The sequence below is a fragment of the Schistocerca piceifrons genome, chromosome 3 (genome assembly GCF_021461385.2).
Source record: "Schistocerca piceifrons isolate TAMUIC-IGC-003096 chromosome 3, iqSchPice1.1, whole genome shotgun sequence".
NCBI lineage: Eukaryota > Metazoa > Arthropoda > Insecta > Orthoptera > Acrididae > Schistocerca > Schistocerca piceifrons.
In genome coordinates, this window is record NC_060140.1 from 370,287,562 (window position 1) to 370,304,762 (window position 17,201).

General features: G+C 36.7%; 1 protein-coding gene across 1 annotated transcript in view; it reads right to left on the minus strand.

Moving 5' to 3' along the window:
- LOC124789625 (cyclic GMP-AMP synthase-like receptor) overlaps window positions 1-17,201 on the minus strand; it is a 285,521-nt gene that overhangs the window by 183,836 nt on the left and 84,484 nt on the right. Inside the window, exon 4 of the mRNA XM_047257043.1 lies at window positions 10,828-10,901. Within this exon, the coding sequence (XP_047112999.1) occupies window positions 10,828-10,901 (74 nt within the window). The remainder of the gene's footprint in view (window positions 1-10,827; window positions 10,902-17,201) is intronic.

Here is a 17,201-nt window from a genome sequence, read left to right on the forward strand (position 1 = left end):
AAAAAAAAAAAAAAAAAAAAAAATTTGAAAAGTATGTCATTACAAGATTGTGTGATGAGGAACAGTCTGTGAGTTTATTTTTGATATGATAAAGATTTAAATGAGATCTGAGGGGTCAATTATAAAAATAGTGGAATATACTGAAATACTAATCAAAAAGAAACAATACTTATATAATTTAATTTTGTTCATTGACTTTAATCTGCATATAGTTAAAACTTTACAGTTTGGATGTGCTTATCTTTGTGTGATTTGGTTATAAATATGCTAATAGTATAGAATAATATGTGAATGATTTTGATATATTTATACCTGATGTGACCTTAATTGTAACCTACATGAGTAACTTGAGTAATGAGTTCATCCCTGTTCCTACCTAGAGAACTTTATCCAAGATCCTTACCCGACCTCAAAGTAAAAAACTAGAAAACTGTGAAACTAAGAGTGGACTGTGCTATTGCAGTGTAGAGACTGCCAGAAATAGAGGGGTTGCAGACACAAGATGGACAGTGCAAAAGGACTGATGATTGTGAGCTGCCAATTCCTTAACATGTGTGATGTGAACCAGTGACAGTTAATAATAATAATAATAATAATAATAAGGCATCAGGATAAAGTTGACATTATACCAATTATACTATCAACTACAGGAGTCATACCACACAATATCCACCAGTACATCAACGCAATACAGCTACATCCAAATGTATATATACAACTACAGAAATCTGTAATTATTGATACATGCTCAATTACCCGAAAGCTCCTAAATGCAATGTAACATATACCGTACAGTTAAAAGGAAGTCACACTTAATGAAGGTCCGTGTCACTTTCCATTTTTAACCAGACATAACGTCTGAGAAAGGAAAGAAATAATAATAATAATAAAAATTTAAATGTATTGAAAATATGTGATTTGAAAGTACCAGATCATGTATATGTATTTAGCAGCCATTCTTACAAGTAACAGAGTGCTTCCTAGGGCTTTTTATGTGTATTTTTATAGGTATCGATCAGTTCAGTTTGCCCAAAAACCTATTCTTCTTTGTAAACACATATAGAATATTCTGGAATGACGTGAATTCTCGTGATTGTTAATAGATTGTTATCATTAACAAAAATTGAGCAAGCAGTGAAGGAATCAAAAGAAAAATTCAGAGTAGGTATTAAAATCCATGGAGAAGAAATAAAAACTTTGAGGTTCGCCGATGACATTGTAATTCTGTCAGAGACAGCAAAGGACTTGGAAGAGCAGCTGAACGGACAGGACAGTGTCTTGAAAGGAGGATATAAGATGAACATCAACAAAAACAAAATGAGAATAATGGAATGTAGTCGAATTAAGTCGGGTGATGCTGAAGGAATTAGATTAGGAAATGAGACACTTAAAGTAGTGAAGGAGTTTTGCTATTTGGGGAGCAAAATAACTGATGATGGTCGAAGTAGAGAGTATATAAAACATAGACTGGCAATGGCAAGGAAAGCGTTTCTGAAGAAGAGAAATTTGTTAACATCGGGTATAGATTTAAGTGTCAGGAAGTTGTTTCTGAAAGTATATGTATGGAGTGTAGCCATGTATGGAAGTGAAACATGGACAATAACTAGTTTGGACAAGAGGAGAATAGAAGCTTTCGAAATGTGGTGCTACACAAGAATGTTGAAGACTAGATGGGTAGATCACATAACTAATGAGGAAGTACTGAATAGGATTGGGGAGAAGAGAAGTTTGTGGCACAACTTGACTAGAAGAAGGGATCGGTTGGTAGGACATGTTCTGAGGCATCAAGGGATCACCAATTTGGTATTGGAGGGCAGCGTGGAGGGTAAAAATCGTAGAGGGAGACCAAGAGATGAATACACGAAACAGATACAAAAGGATGTAGGTCGCAGTAGGTACTGGGAGATGAAGAAGCTTGCACAGTATAGATTTTGATTTGATTTGATTTGATTTATTTCGTGTTCCATAGGTCAACTGTGTTGAATACACAAGGACGTGGAACGAGTCAGTTTTTTACAAATACAGTCTGATAATCTTATAGCATATACAGAAATTTGAGTACATAATTATATAAAAACTTATACAGTAAATTCTTTGGGCAGCAATATAGAAAAAGAAAATACATATTTTCTTAGAATTATTAAAACACTACAGAAAACAGATACGGAGCACACACAGATACAGATCTCAGGTTAAATAAAATTCGTAGTGGCATTATGTCAACTTGTATTATATAATATTAAAATATTACAATTTATTTAGTTAAAAATTCATCTAGACTGTAAAAAGCTTTTTCTAGCAGAAATATTTTTAGTGCTTTCTTAAACTCGCTATTGTTATGAATCTTTGTCTTTATTTCGGGAGGAAGAGCATTGAAGAGTTTTGCTCCAGTGTAATGGACACCCTTTTGTGCCAAGCTCAAATTTCTGAGTTCACTGTGTATGTCATTCTTCCTCCGTGTGTTATGCTCATGATAATTACTATTTGGTTGAAATATATCTATATTTTTACAAACAAAACACATGAGAGAAAAAATATATTGGCATGTAGTTGTGTATATTTTAAGATTACGAAAACTATTTCTACAAGAGTCTCTTGGGCGCAATCTACATATAATTCTTAAAGCTCGCTTCTGTGCAATGAACACTTTCCTTGCTAATGGCTGGTTGCCCCAAAAAATAATTCCGTACTCAATGAGACAATGAAAATAGCCATAATAGGCCACTTTTGCAGTGTTAGGTTCAACACATGTAGTGACAACCCGTAAAGCATAGGTAGCAGAGCTAAGCCTCTTACAGAGATCAATAATATGTGAAGACCAGTTCATTTTCTTGTCAATGTGCACTCCAAGAAATTTTGTTGTTTCCATTCTGACTATTGGTTGATTACCACATGTCACACTTATCTCTCTCTCTTTTTCTGTTTTTGTACAGAATTGAATAAAGCTGGTCTTACTGGAATTTAATGAGAGACCATTCACCTTGAACCAATTAACCATATCTGAGAGTATGTGATTACTGAGTTCCTCAAGATTGTTGACTGTTCTACTGCTCATAAAAATTGTGGTATCATCAGCAAATAATGTAAATTTACACGGCAGGCTTGTACATGATGGTAGACCATTTATAAAAATCAGGAATAATAGTGGCCCAAGAATTGAGCCCTGGGGCACTCCACATGTAATGGAACTCCATTCAGAATCTGAGGAAGTGTCACATACTCCACCCGAGCTATTCAACACAACTTTTTGTTTTCTGTCTTGGAGGTACGACTGTAGCCAATTGCCTGCAACACCACTTATTCCTACTAATTTTGCTTTTTGCAAGAGAATCTGGTGATCAACACAGTCAAACGCTTTGGATAAATCGCAGAAGACACCAAGTGCTAGCATTTTTTCATTAAGGGTTTCTAGAACTTCATTTGCAAGTGCGTAGACTGCGTCTTCTGTTGAACGGCCCTTTTGAAAGCCAAACTGGCTTTTGCTGAGAACTCCATTCTTCATGAGATGATCAGTAATTCTTACATGTATTAGCTTTTCTAGAATTTTGGAGAAAGCTGTCAGCAAAGAGATAGGTCGATAGTTAGTTAGTTCAGCTTTATCCTCCTTTTTGTACAGGGGCTTCACAATGGCATACTTAAGTCTACTGGGAACAATACCTTTCTGAAGGGAAGCATTGAAAATATGACAGAGAATGTCCCTTATCCACAAACAAGAATATTTCAATAAGTTACTAGATATATTATCAACCCCTGCAGAATTCGTACTTTTTAGAGACATGATAATTTTTTGAATTTCTTCTACAGTGACAGGATTAAGGTGCATTTCTGAAATTGTGTTAGAATATACAGCTTGACAAAGAGTTACAGCTTCATCAACATCGGGCTTGCAACCAATCTGTTGAGATACTGATAGGAAGTGTTTATTAAAAATCTCAGCCACCCTTTTGGGGTTATCTATTAGGATACCTTCATATCTGATATTATTTATATCTTCTTTACTTGTTGCATCTCTTCCAGTTTCTTTTTTTACAATGCTCCAAATTGCTTTTATTTTATTATTAGAATTATCTATTTTCTTCTCATAATAAAGGGCTTTTGATTTCTGTATTAGTTTCTTCAAAATTTTACAGTATATTCTATAGTGTTCCCATTTTTCTACATCTTTACAGAATCTTATTGCAGCATAAGTTTCCCTTTTGGTTTTACATGACTGTTTTATACCTTTTGTAATCCAAGGCTTGCTTACAGAATTGGAAGCACTGTTTCTGACCCATTTCTTGGGAAATATTTCTTCAAAAAGAGCACAGAATTCATTTATAAAACAGTTAAATTTAGTATCAACATCATCATGGCTATATACTAAAGACCAATCCATTTGCTGCAACCTGTGGTTGAAAGTTCCTTTCGCCTTTTCATTAATTACTCTTATGACTTTCCATCGAGGAAATTCTTTTTTCAACAGATTAACGTCATAAATAGTGAGAATTTGTCCATCATGATCTGAAAGCCCACTTATAACCTGCCTGACAATATAGTTCTGATGTCTATTTACATCTAAAAAAACGTTATCTATCATAGTTTGGCACTCGGATGTAATTCTTGTTGGGAAATTTATTACTGAAGTCAGATTGAGTAAGTTCATCACAATCTCAAAGTCTATTTTATTCTTATTTTCTGTCAAAAAGTTTATATTAAAATCACCTAATACTACAATATCCTTCGCTTTTGAAAGTAACCATGACAGAAGGAGTTCCATTGAATGTAGAAAAGTTTTTATGTCACCTGAAGGAGCCCTGTAGACAGCCAACACTATTATTGGATAGAATTTAGTTGTTATTTCTGTGGCACATGCCTCAAATTGTTGTTCCACACAATATTTCTTAATATCTATAGCTCTGTATGCTACACTATCCTTAACATAAATTGCTACTCCACCTTTATCTTTACTTTCCCTACAGTAGTATGTTACTAAAGTATAACTTGCTATAGATGGCAAGGCACATTTATCAGTAACATGGTGCTCAGTTAAGCACAAAATCTGGGCATTATTTATACTGTCCTTTTCACTAATGTTAATAAGGAGTTGATCTATTTTGTTTAAGAGGCCCCTTATATTTTGATGAAAGAAAGAGATGCCTTCCTCTTGCTTTTTCATTCTATTAGTGCTGTTACCTGACTGAGAATCCATTGGAGTCTGCCTTGAGACAGGAGAGAGGAGACACCTGACACTACCTACTGTTGTCCCTTCTTTTTCTTCAGGCCCACACATAAAAAACCGTTGAGATGAGAAGGAGGCTCAGCATTTCTTCTGTCCAACAGCCTTCTATTTGTTGTTGTTGATGGTGGTGCTATTTCTGACACTTCAAATGTTGGTTCTACCACTACTGTTGTGTTTACTTGTGAACTTGGAGTCTTCTCGTTTTTGTTATTTTCGTCTAAAATAATACTTGGCTGATGAGGAACAGTAGTTCTTTTGTTGTTGAAATAGATGTCCACTGTTCTTTCTGTTAAAATTTGGTCTTTTTTTACATGTTTTGCTGCTGCTGATGAAGTTTCTAATGAATTTTTTTGAAGTGTTTTAGTAATGGAGTCAGGCGATGGCAATGCAATTATCGTTTTGGTTTTGAATTTGTTTTGGTGGTTTTTTATTACCCTGGTTATCAGGCTTGTCAGATATTCTTTCCCCAAGCCATTCAGGTGAAGTCCGTGTTGCGTGTGGAATCTACGTCCAATACTGCTTATATCAACGCATTTCACGTTTTTAAAATGTTTGCAGATTTTTGCAAACTGACTGTTGGCACTTTCTATTTCCCTGTTAACACATGACCATCTTACAAGATCATAGCGATGCGGAATATTGACAAGTATTACGTTAGTGTGAGTGAGGTTCCTCAGACACTGTTTAAGATCGCGCGTTGCACTCAATGTTTCATTTTTGTAGACATCGTTTGCGCCTCCCATAAGTACAACGAAGTCTTTATCATGCAGATTTTTTGCCTCTGCGGATTCGGTCATTTTTTTAATTTCGCTAAGTGGGGCTCCCGGTTTCACTATACCACACGAAAATGTTTCAGTTGTTTCTTTTAGTTTACTAGGAAGTCCACGACCATGGCTGTCTGAAAACACAAACAGTTTCCTGTTATTGGAGTTCACAATTTGCGAATCGTTTTGAATTGTTTTATCACACACTTCGACACAATTTTTGGTCGGCACATTTATATTGACCTCCTTCACAGTTGTTTGCGTCAGTAAATTTTCTTGTCTTACCTTATTCCCCAAAGTGCCATTTTGCTTTTCCCAACGTTCATGCGAACTGTAAGTTGCATTTTCACTATCGGCGATCGAAAGTACTTGAAATGTGTTTTCGTGCACAAAGCTTGCGTAACTTTCGCAGGTTTTCCGAATTTGCACTTTGGACTTGCTGTTTTTGCACTTTACATTTGACCACTTTTCCGTAACGGACGAACTATCTCGCACAAGTTTTAGCGTGTTCAGTTCACTATTTTCTTGTTGTATTTTCGAAATGTCCGTTTTCAAACTGCCGATTATGAACTGTAAGCTCGTTATGCGTTCATTCAGTTTCTTGATTTCGTCTTTACAATTTTCACACGATTTCTTTTTTACGGCAAAATTTAAGTTTTTCTGGAAGGACACTTGCTTAACTTTTACTGTAGCTGCCATCTTGAAACTGTCTGTAGCATGGAGAGCTGCATCAAACCAGTCTCAGGACTGAAGACCACAACAACAACAACAACAACAACAACAAAAATAAAAACATATTCCAAACTGAATATTACATCATGAAATAGAAGTAATAAATATTTAGCAACAAATATTAAGTGGCTGTGGAACTGTTGGCATAAATAGCTGATGCATTTAATTACCATAATTGCAATCGGTAAATTAGCTAGTACAAAAAACTTCATTCCGATTCAAAATAAAATTACAATTATTATCCAGTGATGTAAGCTGATTTGTTATTCATTCTTACATAATTCATTGTAATTAATGGTGCTTGTAAATTATGCACATAATTACCTCTTGTTAGTTACACCATACTAATTTGCAAAATTCTGGTATCTAAGAAAACATTTGTATTTAATTTATGTAATCTAGCAAAGGACAATGTGTATACTTTGAATAAATGTTAGCTATACAATCCATACAGTCACTTATTAGGAAATTAAAGTAAAATCAAAATTATTGTTGCAATCAGATTGTGATTTAATTTTCACACATGAAACCAAAGATGATGATAAATATGTCATTTTACATTATATGTTATAACCTGTACAAATGTAACAACAGTTAGTTTAGATGAAATTATTTTTAATTTAAGTTACATTTTGTAATAAATTAACAACGGTAACAATTGTTAAATTTGTATATAAAGTGATGCAGCGAGGCTGCAAGAAGGTCAGTCAGTCAGTGTTTTGTTTTACCTCAGTAGTCTGTACAGTTTGGTTGTCAACTAATGTCAATAAACAATTTTATGAAGCTTGAAATTTTCGTGATGTTTCTATCAATCATCAATGAACCAGGCAAACGCAAAGTTAAGTGTTAATGATCCAAAGAGATCGTTACACAGGGATGAAATATATTATAAGATTCGAGGGGCATTAAGGGAAACCATAGCTGAGAAGGGAATGAAATGGGGTTGTAGCCTATCCCCAATGTTATTCAATCTGCACACTGAGCAAGCAGTAAAGGAAACCAAACAAAAAATTTGGAAAGGAAATTAAAGTTCAGGGAGGAAAAAAACTTTATGGTTTGTCAATGACATTGTAATTCTGTCAGAGATGGCAAAGGCTTTGGAAGGGCAGTTGAACGGAATGAACTGTGTCTTGGAAAGAGATTATAACCTGCACGTCAACAAAAGTAAAATGGGCAGTGGAATGTAATCAAATTAAATTATGCAGTGCTGAGGAAATTAGATTAGGAAATGAGAAACTGAATGTAGTAGGTGAGTTTTGCTTTCTGGAGAGCAAAATTACTGATGATGAACAAAGTTGGGAGGATATAAAAAGCAGACTGGCAATAGTAGGAAAAAAACCATTTCAGAAAAATAGGAATTTCTTAATATCCAATAGCAATTTAAGTTGTTGTACATTTTTCTTAAGATATTTGTCTGGGGTATAGCCTTGTATGGAAATGAAATGTGGACAGTAAGCACTTCAGACAAGAAATGTGTTGCCATGAAAGAATGCTGAAGATTAAACATTTAGATCATGTAAATAATGGAGAGGTACTGCAAAACTTTGGGGAAAAAAGAAATTTATGGCACAACTTGACTAAAACAAGGGATCAGTTGGTTAAAAGAACACTTTCTGAGGCATCAAGGAATCATCAATTTGTTATTTGGGAGGGGGGGGGGGGGGGGTGAGAGTTGGTGGGGAGGGATTTTAGAGGGAGACCATGACTTGAATACAGTAAGTAGTTTCAAATGGGTGTAGGTTACAACAGTTACACAGAGGTGAAAAGCTTGTACAAGACAGGCTGCTGTACAGAGCTGAATCAAACCAGTCACAAGACTGAAGACCATATCAGTAACAACAACTTTTATGTAGTTAGAAACACTACTTACTTACTTTACTTTACTTTACTTTACACGTGGCTAAGGCCTTATCGACCATACACCTGCTCTACGAGCCTCTTCCAATTATTTCTATCCAGGGAAATTGTTGTCCAATCAGAGTTGATGCCCATCCTAGCTGCATCTTCCCGGATATTCTCCATCCACCTAATTCGAGGTCTTCCTCTTCTTCTCTTTCCTTCTAATTTCTTAGTGGATGCTATTTTGGGTAGTCTGTTCTCCGGCATCCTTGCTACATGACCAGCCCAGTTCAGTCTTCTCTTCTTTAACATTTCCACAATGGTACTATGTTTGTACAGCTCCCGTAGTTCTTCATTTTTCCTTATCCTCCACTCCATGACATTTTCATCGAAGATTGGTCCAAATATTTTTCTTAGTATTTTTCTTTCAAATATCAACAGTTTTTCTTCATCTTTTTTTCTGAATGTAATAGCTTCACATCCATATAATGCTACTGGTACAATAGTTGACTGATAAAAACGGATTTTGAATTCAGTACTAAGTGATCTCATCCTTAAAATTTTGATACAGCTGTAAAAAGTTCTATTAGCTGCTGCTAGACGGGCATCTATTTCTATTTCTGCTCTATTGTCTCTGCTAAAAAGACTCCCTAAGTACTTGAAGTGGTCAACTGCCTTGAAAGTGAGACCATTTACGGTCAGAAACACTACTGTATTAGCTAAATATTAAGTTACTAAATGTGGTTCAGTGAATGATGATTTACCTGGTGCTATATCAGAGACTGAGATTAGGTGAAGATGCATTCTTTATAAAAGTACAAACTAATTAGTTGCTATTTATTCTCTAAATTGAGCAAAAATTCATAATTCCTCTTATAAAATATTGAAAGCTCTTTATTGCAATATCAAAAAGCTGCTATTATTGTTATCTGACAACTACTTTAAGTATGAACATGCTACCACTTCAGAAGTTCCACATCCCCTAAAATTAAATTTTAAATTGTCATACAGTCAGTTGGAATGAAAATCAAACTGAAACAATAATTCTCTTGGAAGCTTTTAAGTCTGAATTTCAAAAAATTGTCTTAACTTCAGAGTAAAAGGTTTATGGTACAAACTTAACTCACTACATCTTTCTATATATTAACCACTAAAAACATTTTCTGCTTTACTTTCCAACGTATCTTTGATTGCTGTACCCCTCTCATTGCTGCAGAATCTGTATCATAAACATTCAGTCAGTTGAAGTTAACCCAACTTCTTCAGTGTACCAGTAATTAAAAATAAAATTCAAACATCTCAGAGTAAACCATCTCACTGGGTTGGCAATATATCATACAAGATATTAATCTTGACAGACGTGTTTTAAAGTGCCAAATTAATTTTTGTAAATCAACTAATGAATGTTATAGCTACACAATATTATGAGAGTACTGGTTAAAAATCTTTTAAAAACAGAACACTTTGAATGCAGTAGCAAATAAAATGTTAGCAGTTATGGACAAGTTTTGCAACTAATGTGTTGCTCAAACATTTTGTAATTCGTAAACTCTTCAAACTGGACCAAAGTTACACCAAAGATATGATTCTAAATATCACAATTTTGGTTCTATATGAAACTTTATACTGAACAAATCCTCTTCCAGATCATCAATCATATAACCAAATATTAAATAATAAAAGATCACCCAACAAAAAGGATTCCAATGGTCTATAGTACCAGATCGTACAAAATTACAATATTCTTCTGTAGAAACTAAAATTTTACAGAAATCAAACAATGGAAAATCCAAGATGGAATGTAACAATATTATGAAAAGGAAAGTTGCTACTCACCATATAACGAAGATGCCGAGTCGCAGATAGGCACAACAAAAAGACTGTCACAAATAAAGCTTTTGGCCAGTAAGGCCTTTGTCAACAATAGATGATGCACACACACACACACACACACACACACACACACACACACACACACACACACATACATATGTGCAAACGCAACTCTCACACATGACTGCAGTCTCAGGCAACTGAAACCACTACTTAAGATTGCAGTCATGTGTTTGTGACATTCTTTTTGTTGTACCTATCTGCGACCCAAATTTTACAGAAATTAAGATATAAATGACATCTATTGCATGAAATAAATAATCTAAGAATTGTACAATGTCAATCAGGCTTAACAATGAAAAATAAAGTAACACTTACACAAAATAATAACTCTTGAGTATCATACAAAGATTATTTAATAAAACATAAACATTATTTTACCGTGTGTCAGGCACTGATGACGTGTTTTCGAGCAGTCGGAGCTGACAGAAACCAGGGTGTTCACTGCTACAAACCTGTAAACATTGCATACCATAAAAATGTATTAACCTTATATTTAAACATGGAAATTAAATACTGAAAATAACTCATATGCGGGAAACACAAGAATCTAAGAAAGCTCTATTTGCTTTAAAGCAAACATGCGGGATAGTTCACATTTTATAATCAGTTAAAAAAAAAAAAAAATGTCAAACCTTGAAAGCTCATGGATTACATAATTTGACACATTCTTCTCTTTGTATTTATATTAAATTCTCTAGCACCATGAGATAGTGGGCAAGTGTACATGAGCTATGCTTGTACGGGCTGCTGAGGTATGGGTTGACAATGGTCACACTGGCTTACACTGGCTTACAATGCATACTGCAATATCTTGCCAGTACACTGCCAGCTAACAATTAGATACCACCACAAAGTGTATCCACTTGTGACCAGTGCTCTATCATTTGTTTCTTCACAGCAAAATAACTATCCGCTGTTGATATCCATCACGCGTTAACCTCCATGTATGAAGAATGCTGTATCAGCACTGAAATAGTTTGATGTTGGCATGTACAGTTTGTGGAAGGGTGGAAAGATGTTCATGACAAACAGCACCAGGGACGCCCACTGCAGCAACATGTGATGGTGCTATTATTGCGATTTGCAATATTGTGAAGAAAGGTAGTTGCATTAGCATTGACAACATGCTAATGCAGTTACCTACTCAGGCTTTAATTGGATCCTCATCCACTACTTGTCCCTGAAAAATCACCATGTTCCTGACAGACTACAACAAAGTCTGTGCGAGATGGGCACTAAATTTGCCAAGTGTTGTCCACAGGCAGCAACTGATGGAATCAGTGAGAATGTTTCTGGAAATGTGTCAGAGAGAGGCCGATCAGCTCTTCAAAGGGCTTGTCACTGGGGATCAGACCTAGTTCCAGCATTCGATTCCTGAGACAAAATGTCAGGGTATGGTGTGGAAGAAACCTGACACAAGTGCCCATAAAAAGACACACATCTGGGACGGGAAGTTCTGGAAACCATCTTCTGGGACTGTTACAAGATTTTGCTTATCCATTACACAACACAACAATGAATGCACAGAGTTACTTTAAAGTCTTGAGGAATCTGTGAGCTGCCATCAAAAGAATACCACTTCTAGTTGTTGCAACAGCATTTCAACAGCATTATCATCACTGTACATGTGGATTATGTGGAACTCATGTTTTAATTAGGAAGGGATGATAGCTATCAAAATGCAGGTACTGTTGATGTTTAGTGGGCTTGATATGGACATATGTATGAGTGGAGCCATCAGGGAACTAGAGGTCAATGTCCTGAAAGGTGGCCCAATGGGCTGAAGAGGATGAGGTAACATGAATGGGAGACAAGATGTTGACATTGTGGAGGAATGAGGATAGGCTGTCTTGGACCTGGGTTCCAATCATGAAGATATCATCAATGAACCACACAAGGGGTTAGAGGTTCTAGGTGGCTGGGGAGGTTTCCTCTGAATGGTCCATAAACAGGTTAGTGAATTTAACTCTTGAAGCCTGTTTTCTATTTCACTAAGCAATTTACTTACAATCAGTTGTTTCCCAATTTCATTTAGATTTTCTTGTACAGTTTATTCAAAGCACTAGTTACCTGGTTCACAAGCGATCATTGTGGAAGGTCACAGTAATGTGAGATGTTTAATAGAAGAGCTCTGGTGTGGGTTAAATCACTAAAACAGCTCTTTAATTCCTAACGTGCTTTTGATGTTTAATTTTTGTAGTGAAATGTAACTGTTGCAGCTAGATATTATAACAGAGACTGGCACAGTGTGTTGATGAAGTACCAAATCCACATGCATTTTTTCAGTCCAAAGCTTGTCTTGTAACAGAAAATATGATTTTGAGAGATAAAACAACCTAAATAATTTACACTGTAATAAATTCTGTAAACTCATTGTAATGTAGCAAAATTTATTGTAATTCAACTAAATGACAAAATAACACTTTCATTTGATTGCCAAATATTTGTTTATGTTATTTATTTCTCCACAAAATCATTTTCTTCATATAGTGTGAAATTAAAGCTATAGGAATTGTTGAAGAAATTTATACCTTGTGGTTACATTTCTTAAAATATACATGCATTGTAAAGACAAAGTACACATATCTTTTCATTTCATTATTATAGTATTTACATATACATGTGCTGCAGAGGTCAAACCACACATATCAGCATAAGTTAACTACCATAAAATTCAAGATCATTACACTGTGGACAAAATTAAAGTTAAATTTGACATGGACTGGACTCCTTCATTTCAACAACAGAATATAAACAGTGCTAGAACATTACAATGGTAACATTATTCCTGAAGATGTTATTATTTTTGACTGGTCAAGACAGTTTCTTTTAGTAATGCTGCCTATGTGCTTCACGCTGTCAAGGCATATACTCAGTCTCTGGTTTATCAAATGAATGTTACTACTAGCATGAGTGTGGTGACCAGGCACATTGATGTTTGTTCCACAGAGATGGAGATTCTTATTTACAAATTAAACAGTACCTAAGATGCATATGCATTGTACAGGTACTAATACCAGTTCTATGAAGATTGGTTTGGTGAGTGCACATGATAGCGATCATATTATGAAACAAAACCCATATCCTTCATCAGCAAAAGAGAAACACATACCATTGATGAACACAAGCAAGCATACCTCATCCACACATAACCACCAACTCCGGCAGCCCGAGCCAGAATATTATCGTCTTGATATGACAAATATTTTCTTGTCTCCTAACCCCAAAAAGGAATGCTACATTAAATGAGTGAGTTAATCAGAGCAAAGTACACATTTTTAATGGCAATCAAGTTACACATTTCACACAGAACTCTAAAGGCACAGCAAAGGCTACTCATCTTGTTCTCTGTCTATCTCTGTGGACATTTCTCTCTAGTGGGTTAGCTGTCCACAGGACACATAATTTAGTCCCGCTGATGTGATTAATAACTTCATTGTTTGTGACTAATGGTTCTGTATGTGTTGTATGTTTCTTGTGTGGGCATAAGACCATATGGGCTCTAACACTATTAGCCAGCTCCTCTGACTGCACAAGTGCCGTAGCTTCCTGCAGGCAGCTGGTTCAGCATTATGCCACTTGCCAGGCCTCAGCAGATAGGGATGGCCTTTTTTTGGCAAACAGCAGTGTTACTGAAATCTGGAATGCCACTTCAGTGTTATGACTGTATGCCACCTGGGGCTGTACACTACAACACACTGGATGAGGGCACATATAAATAGCGCCTGCCCAGCAAGCAAAGATTATTGGGTCAGCAACCAGTGTAAAAGACTACTGAAATATGGTCCAGAAAAACACCTTCACTCAATCATCATCCCCTCATGCAGCCATTCACATTAGACATCATCATTCAATGAGATCAAAACCCATACAGTCCTGTATTTAGCACTGATGGTCCTGAAGACTGAACTGGGGACCTTTTAGCTACCACTCACTTAATGACTGATTGTCACCAGATACTGCCAGCCAGATATCAGAGGCCAGTTTTAGGTTCCTGAATGACACCACCTTTGCAGCAAGCCATTGCCAGGAGCTAGTAACACCACATATCCATCATCTGGCTGTGAAGTACGGTTGCATTACCAGTACTGACTAAGTGGTCAGCTGCTGCCGAGCTGCCTACTCTGATAGAATACGCTGCTCTGATACATCTGCACTGTCCACAGCTGGGACCCTGTCACTGAGGACCATGGATCTGACATATATATAATAGTATCGAAGGAAATTGACGGAGATCCAAAATGGAAAATAATTTGGGAGAAGGTCACAGTTAAAGCAGGCTCAGACATGGTAATTGGATGTCTCTATAGGCCCCCTGGCTCAGCAGCTGTTGTGGCTGAGCACCTGAAGGATAATTTGGAAAATAATTCGAGTAGATTTCCCCACCATGTTATAGTTCTAGGTGGAGATTTTAATTTGCCAGATATAGACTGGGAGACTCAAACGTTCATAACGGGTGGCAGGGACAAGGAATCCAGTGAAATTTTTTTAAGTGCTTTATCTGAAAACTACCTCGAGCAGTTAAACAGAGAACCGACTCATTCCGATAACATATTAGACCTTCTGGTGACAAACAGACCCAAACTATTTGAAACAGTTATCGCAGAACAGGGAATCAGCAATCATAAAGTGGTTACTGCATCAATGATTTCAGCTGTAAATAGAAATATTAAAAAAGGTAGAAAGATTTTTCTGTTTAGCAAAAGTGACAAAAAGCAGATTACAGAGTACCTGATGGCCCAACACAAAAGTATTGTCTCAGGCACAGATAGTGTTGAGGATCAGTGGACAAAGTTCAAAACCATCGTACAATATGTGTTAGATGAGTATGTGCCAACCAAGATCGTAAGAGATGGAAAAGAGCCACCATGGTACAAAAACCGAGTTAGAAAATTGCTGCAGAAGCAAAGGGAACTTCACAGCAAACATAAACATAGCCAAAGCCTTCCAGACAAACAAAAATTACGTGAAGCGAAATGTGGTGTGAGGAGGGCTATGCAAGAGGCGTTCAATGAATTTGAAAGTAAAGTTCTATGTACTGACTTCGCAGAAAATCCTAAGAAATTTTGGTCTTATGTCAAAGTGGTAGGTGGATCAAAACAAAATGTCCAGACACTCTGTGACCAAAATGGTACTGAAACAGAGGATGACAGACTAAAGGCTGAAATACTAAATGTCTTTTTCCAAAGCTGTTTCACAGAGGAAGACTGCACTGTAGTTCCTTCTCTAGATTGTCGCACAGATGAAAAAATGGTAGATATCGGAATAGGTGACATAGGGATAGAGAATCAATTAAAATTGCTCAAAAGAGGAAAGGCCGCTGGACCTCATGGGGTACCAGTTCGATTTTACACAGAGTACGTGAAGGAACTTGCCCCCCTACTTGCAGCGGTGTACCATAGGTCTCTAGAGCGTAGCGTTCCAAAGGATTGGAAAAGGGCACAGGTCATCCACATTTTCAAGAAGGGACGTCGAACAGATGTGCAGATCTATAGACCTATAACTCTAATGTCTATCAGTTGTAGAATTTTGGAACATGTATTATGTCCGAGTATAATGACTTTTCTGGAGACTAGAAATCTATTCTGTAGGAATCAGCATGGGTTTCGAAAAAGACGGTCGTGTGAAACCCAGCTCACGCTATTCGTCCACGAGACCAGAGGGCCATAGACATGGGTTCACAGGTAGATGCCGTGTATCTTGACTTCCGCAAGGTGTTCGATACAGTTCCCCACAGTCATTTAATGAACAAAGTAAGAGCATATGGACTATCAGACCAATTGTGTGATTGGATTAAAGAGTTCCTAGATAACAGAACGCAGCATGTCATTCTCAATGGAGAGAAGTCTTCCAAAGTAAGAGTGATTTCAGGTGTGCCGCAGCAGAGTGTCATAGGACCATTGCTATCCACAATATACATAAATGACCTTGTGGATGACATCAGAAGTTCACTGAGGCTTTTTGCAGATGATGCTGTGGTGTATCGAGAGGTTGTAACAATGGAAAATTGTACTGAAATGCAGGAGGATCTGCAACGAATTGACGCATGGTGCAGGGAATGGCAATTGAATCTCAATGTAGACAAGTGTAATGTGCTGTGAATACATAGAAAGATAGATCCCTTATCATTTAGCTACAAAATAGCAGGTCAGCAACTGGAAGCAGTTAATTCCATAAATTATCTGGGAGTACACATTAGGAGTGATTTAAAATGGAATGATCATATAAAGTTGATCATTGGTAAAGCAGATGCCAGACAGATTCATTGGAAGAATCCTAAGGAAATGCAATCCGAAAACAAAGGAAGTAGGTTACAGTACGCTTGTTCGCCCACTGCTGGAATACTGCTCAGCAGTGTGGGATCCGTACCAGATAGGGTTGATAGAAGAGATAGAGAAGATCCAACGGAGAGCAGCGCGCTTCGTTACAGGATCATTTAGTAATCGCGAAAGTGTTATGGAGATGATAGATAAACTCCAGTGGAAGACTCTGCAGGAGAGACACTCAGTAGCTCAGTTAAAGTTTCGAGAACATACCTTTACTGAAGAGTCAGGAAGTATATTGCTCCCTCCTACGTATATCTCGCAAAGAGACCATGAGGATAAAATCAGAGAGATTAGAGCCCACACAGAAGCATACCGACAATCCTTCTTTCCACGAACAATACGAGACTGGAATAGAGGGGAGAACCGATAGAGGTACTCAAGGTACCCTCCGCCACACACCGTCAGGTGGCCTGCGGAGTATGGATG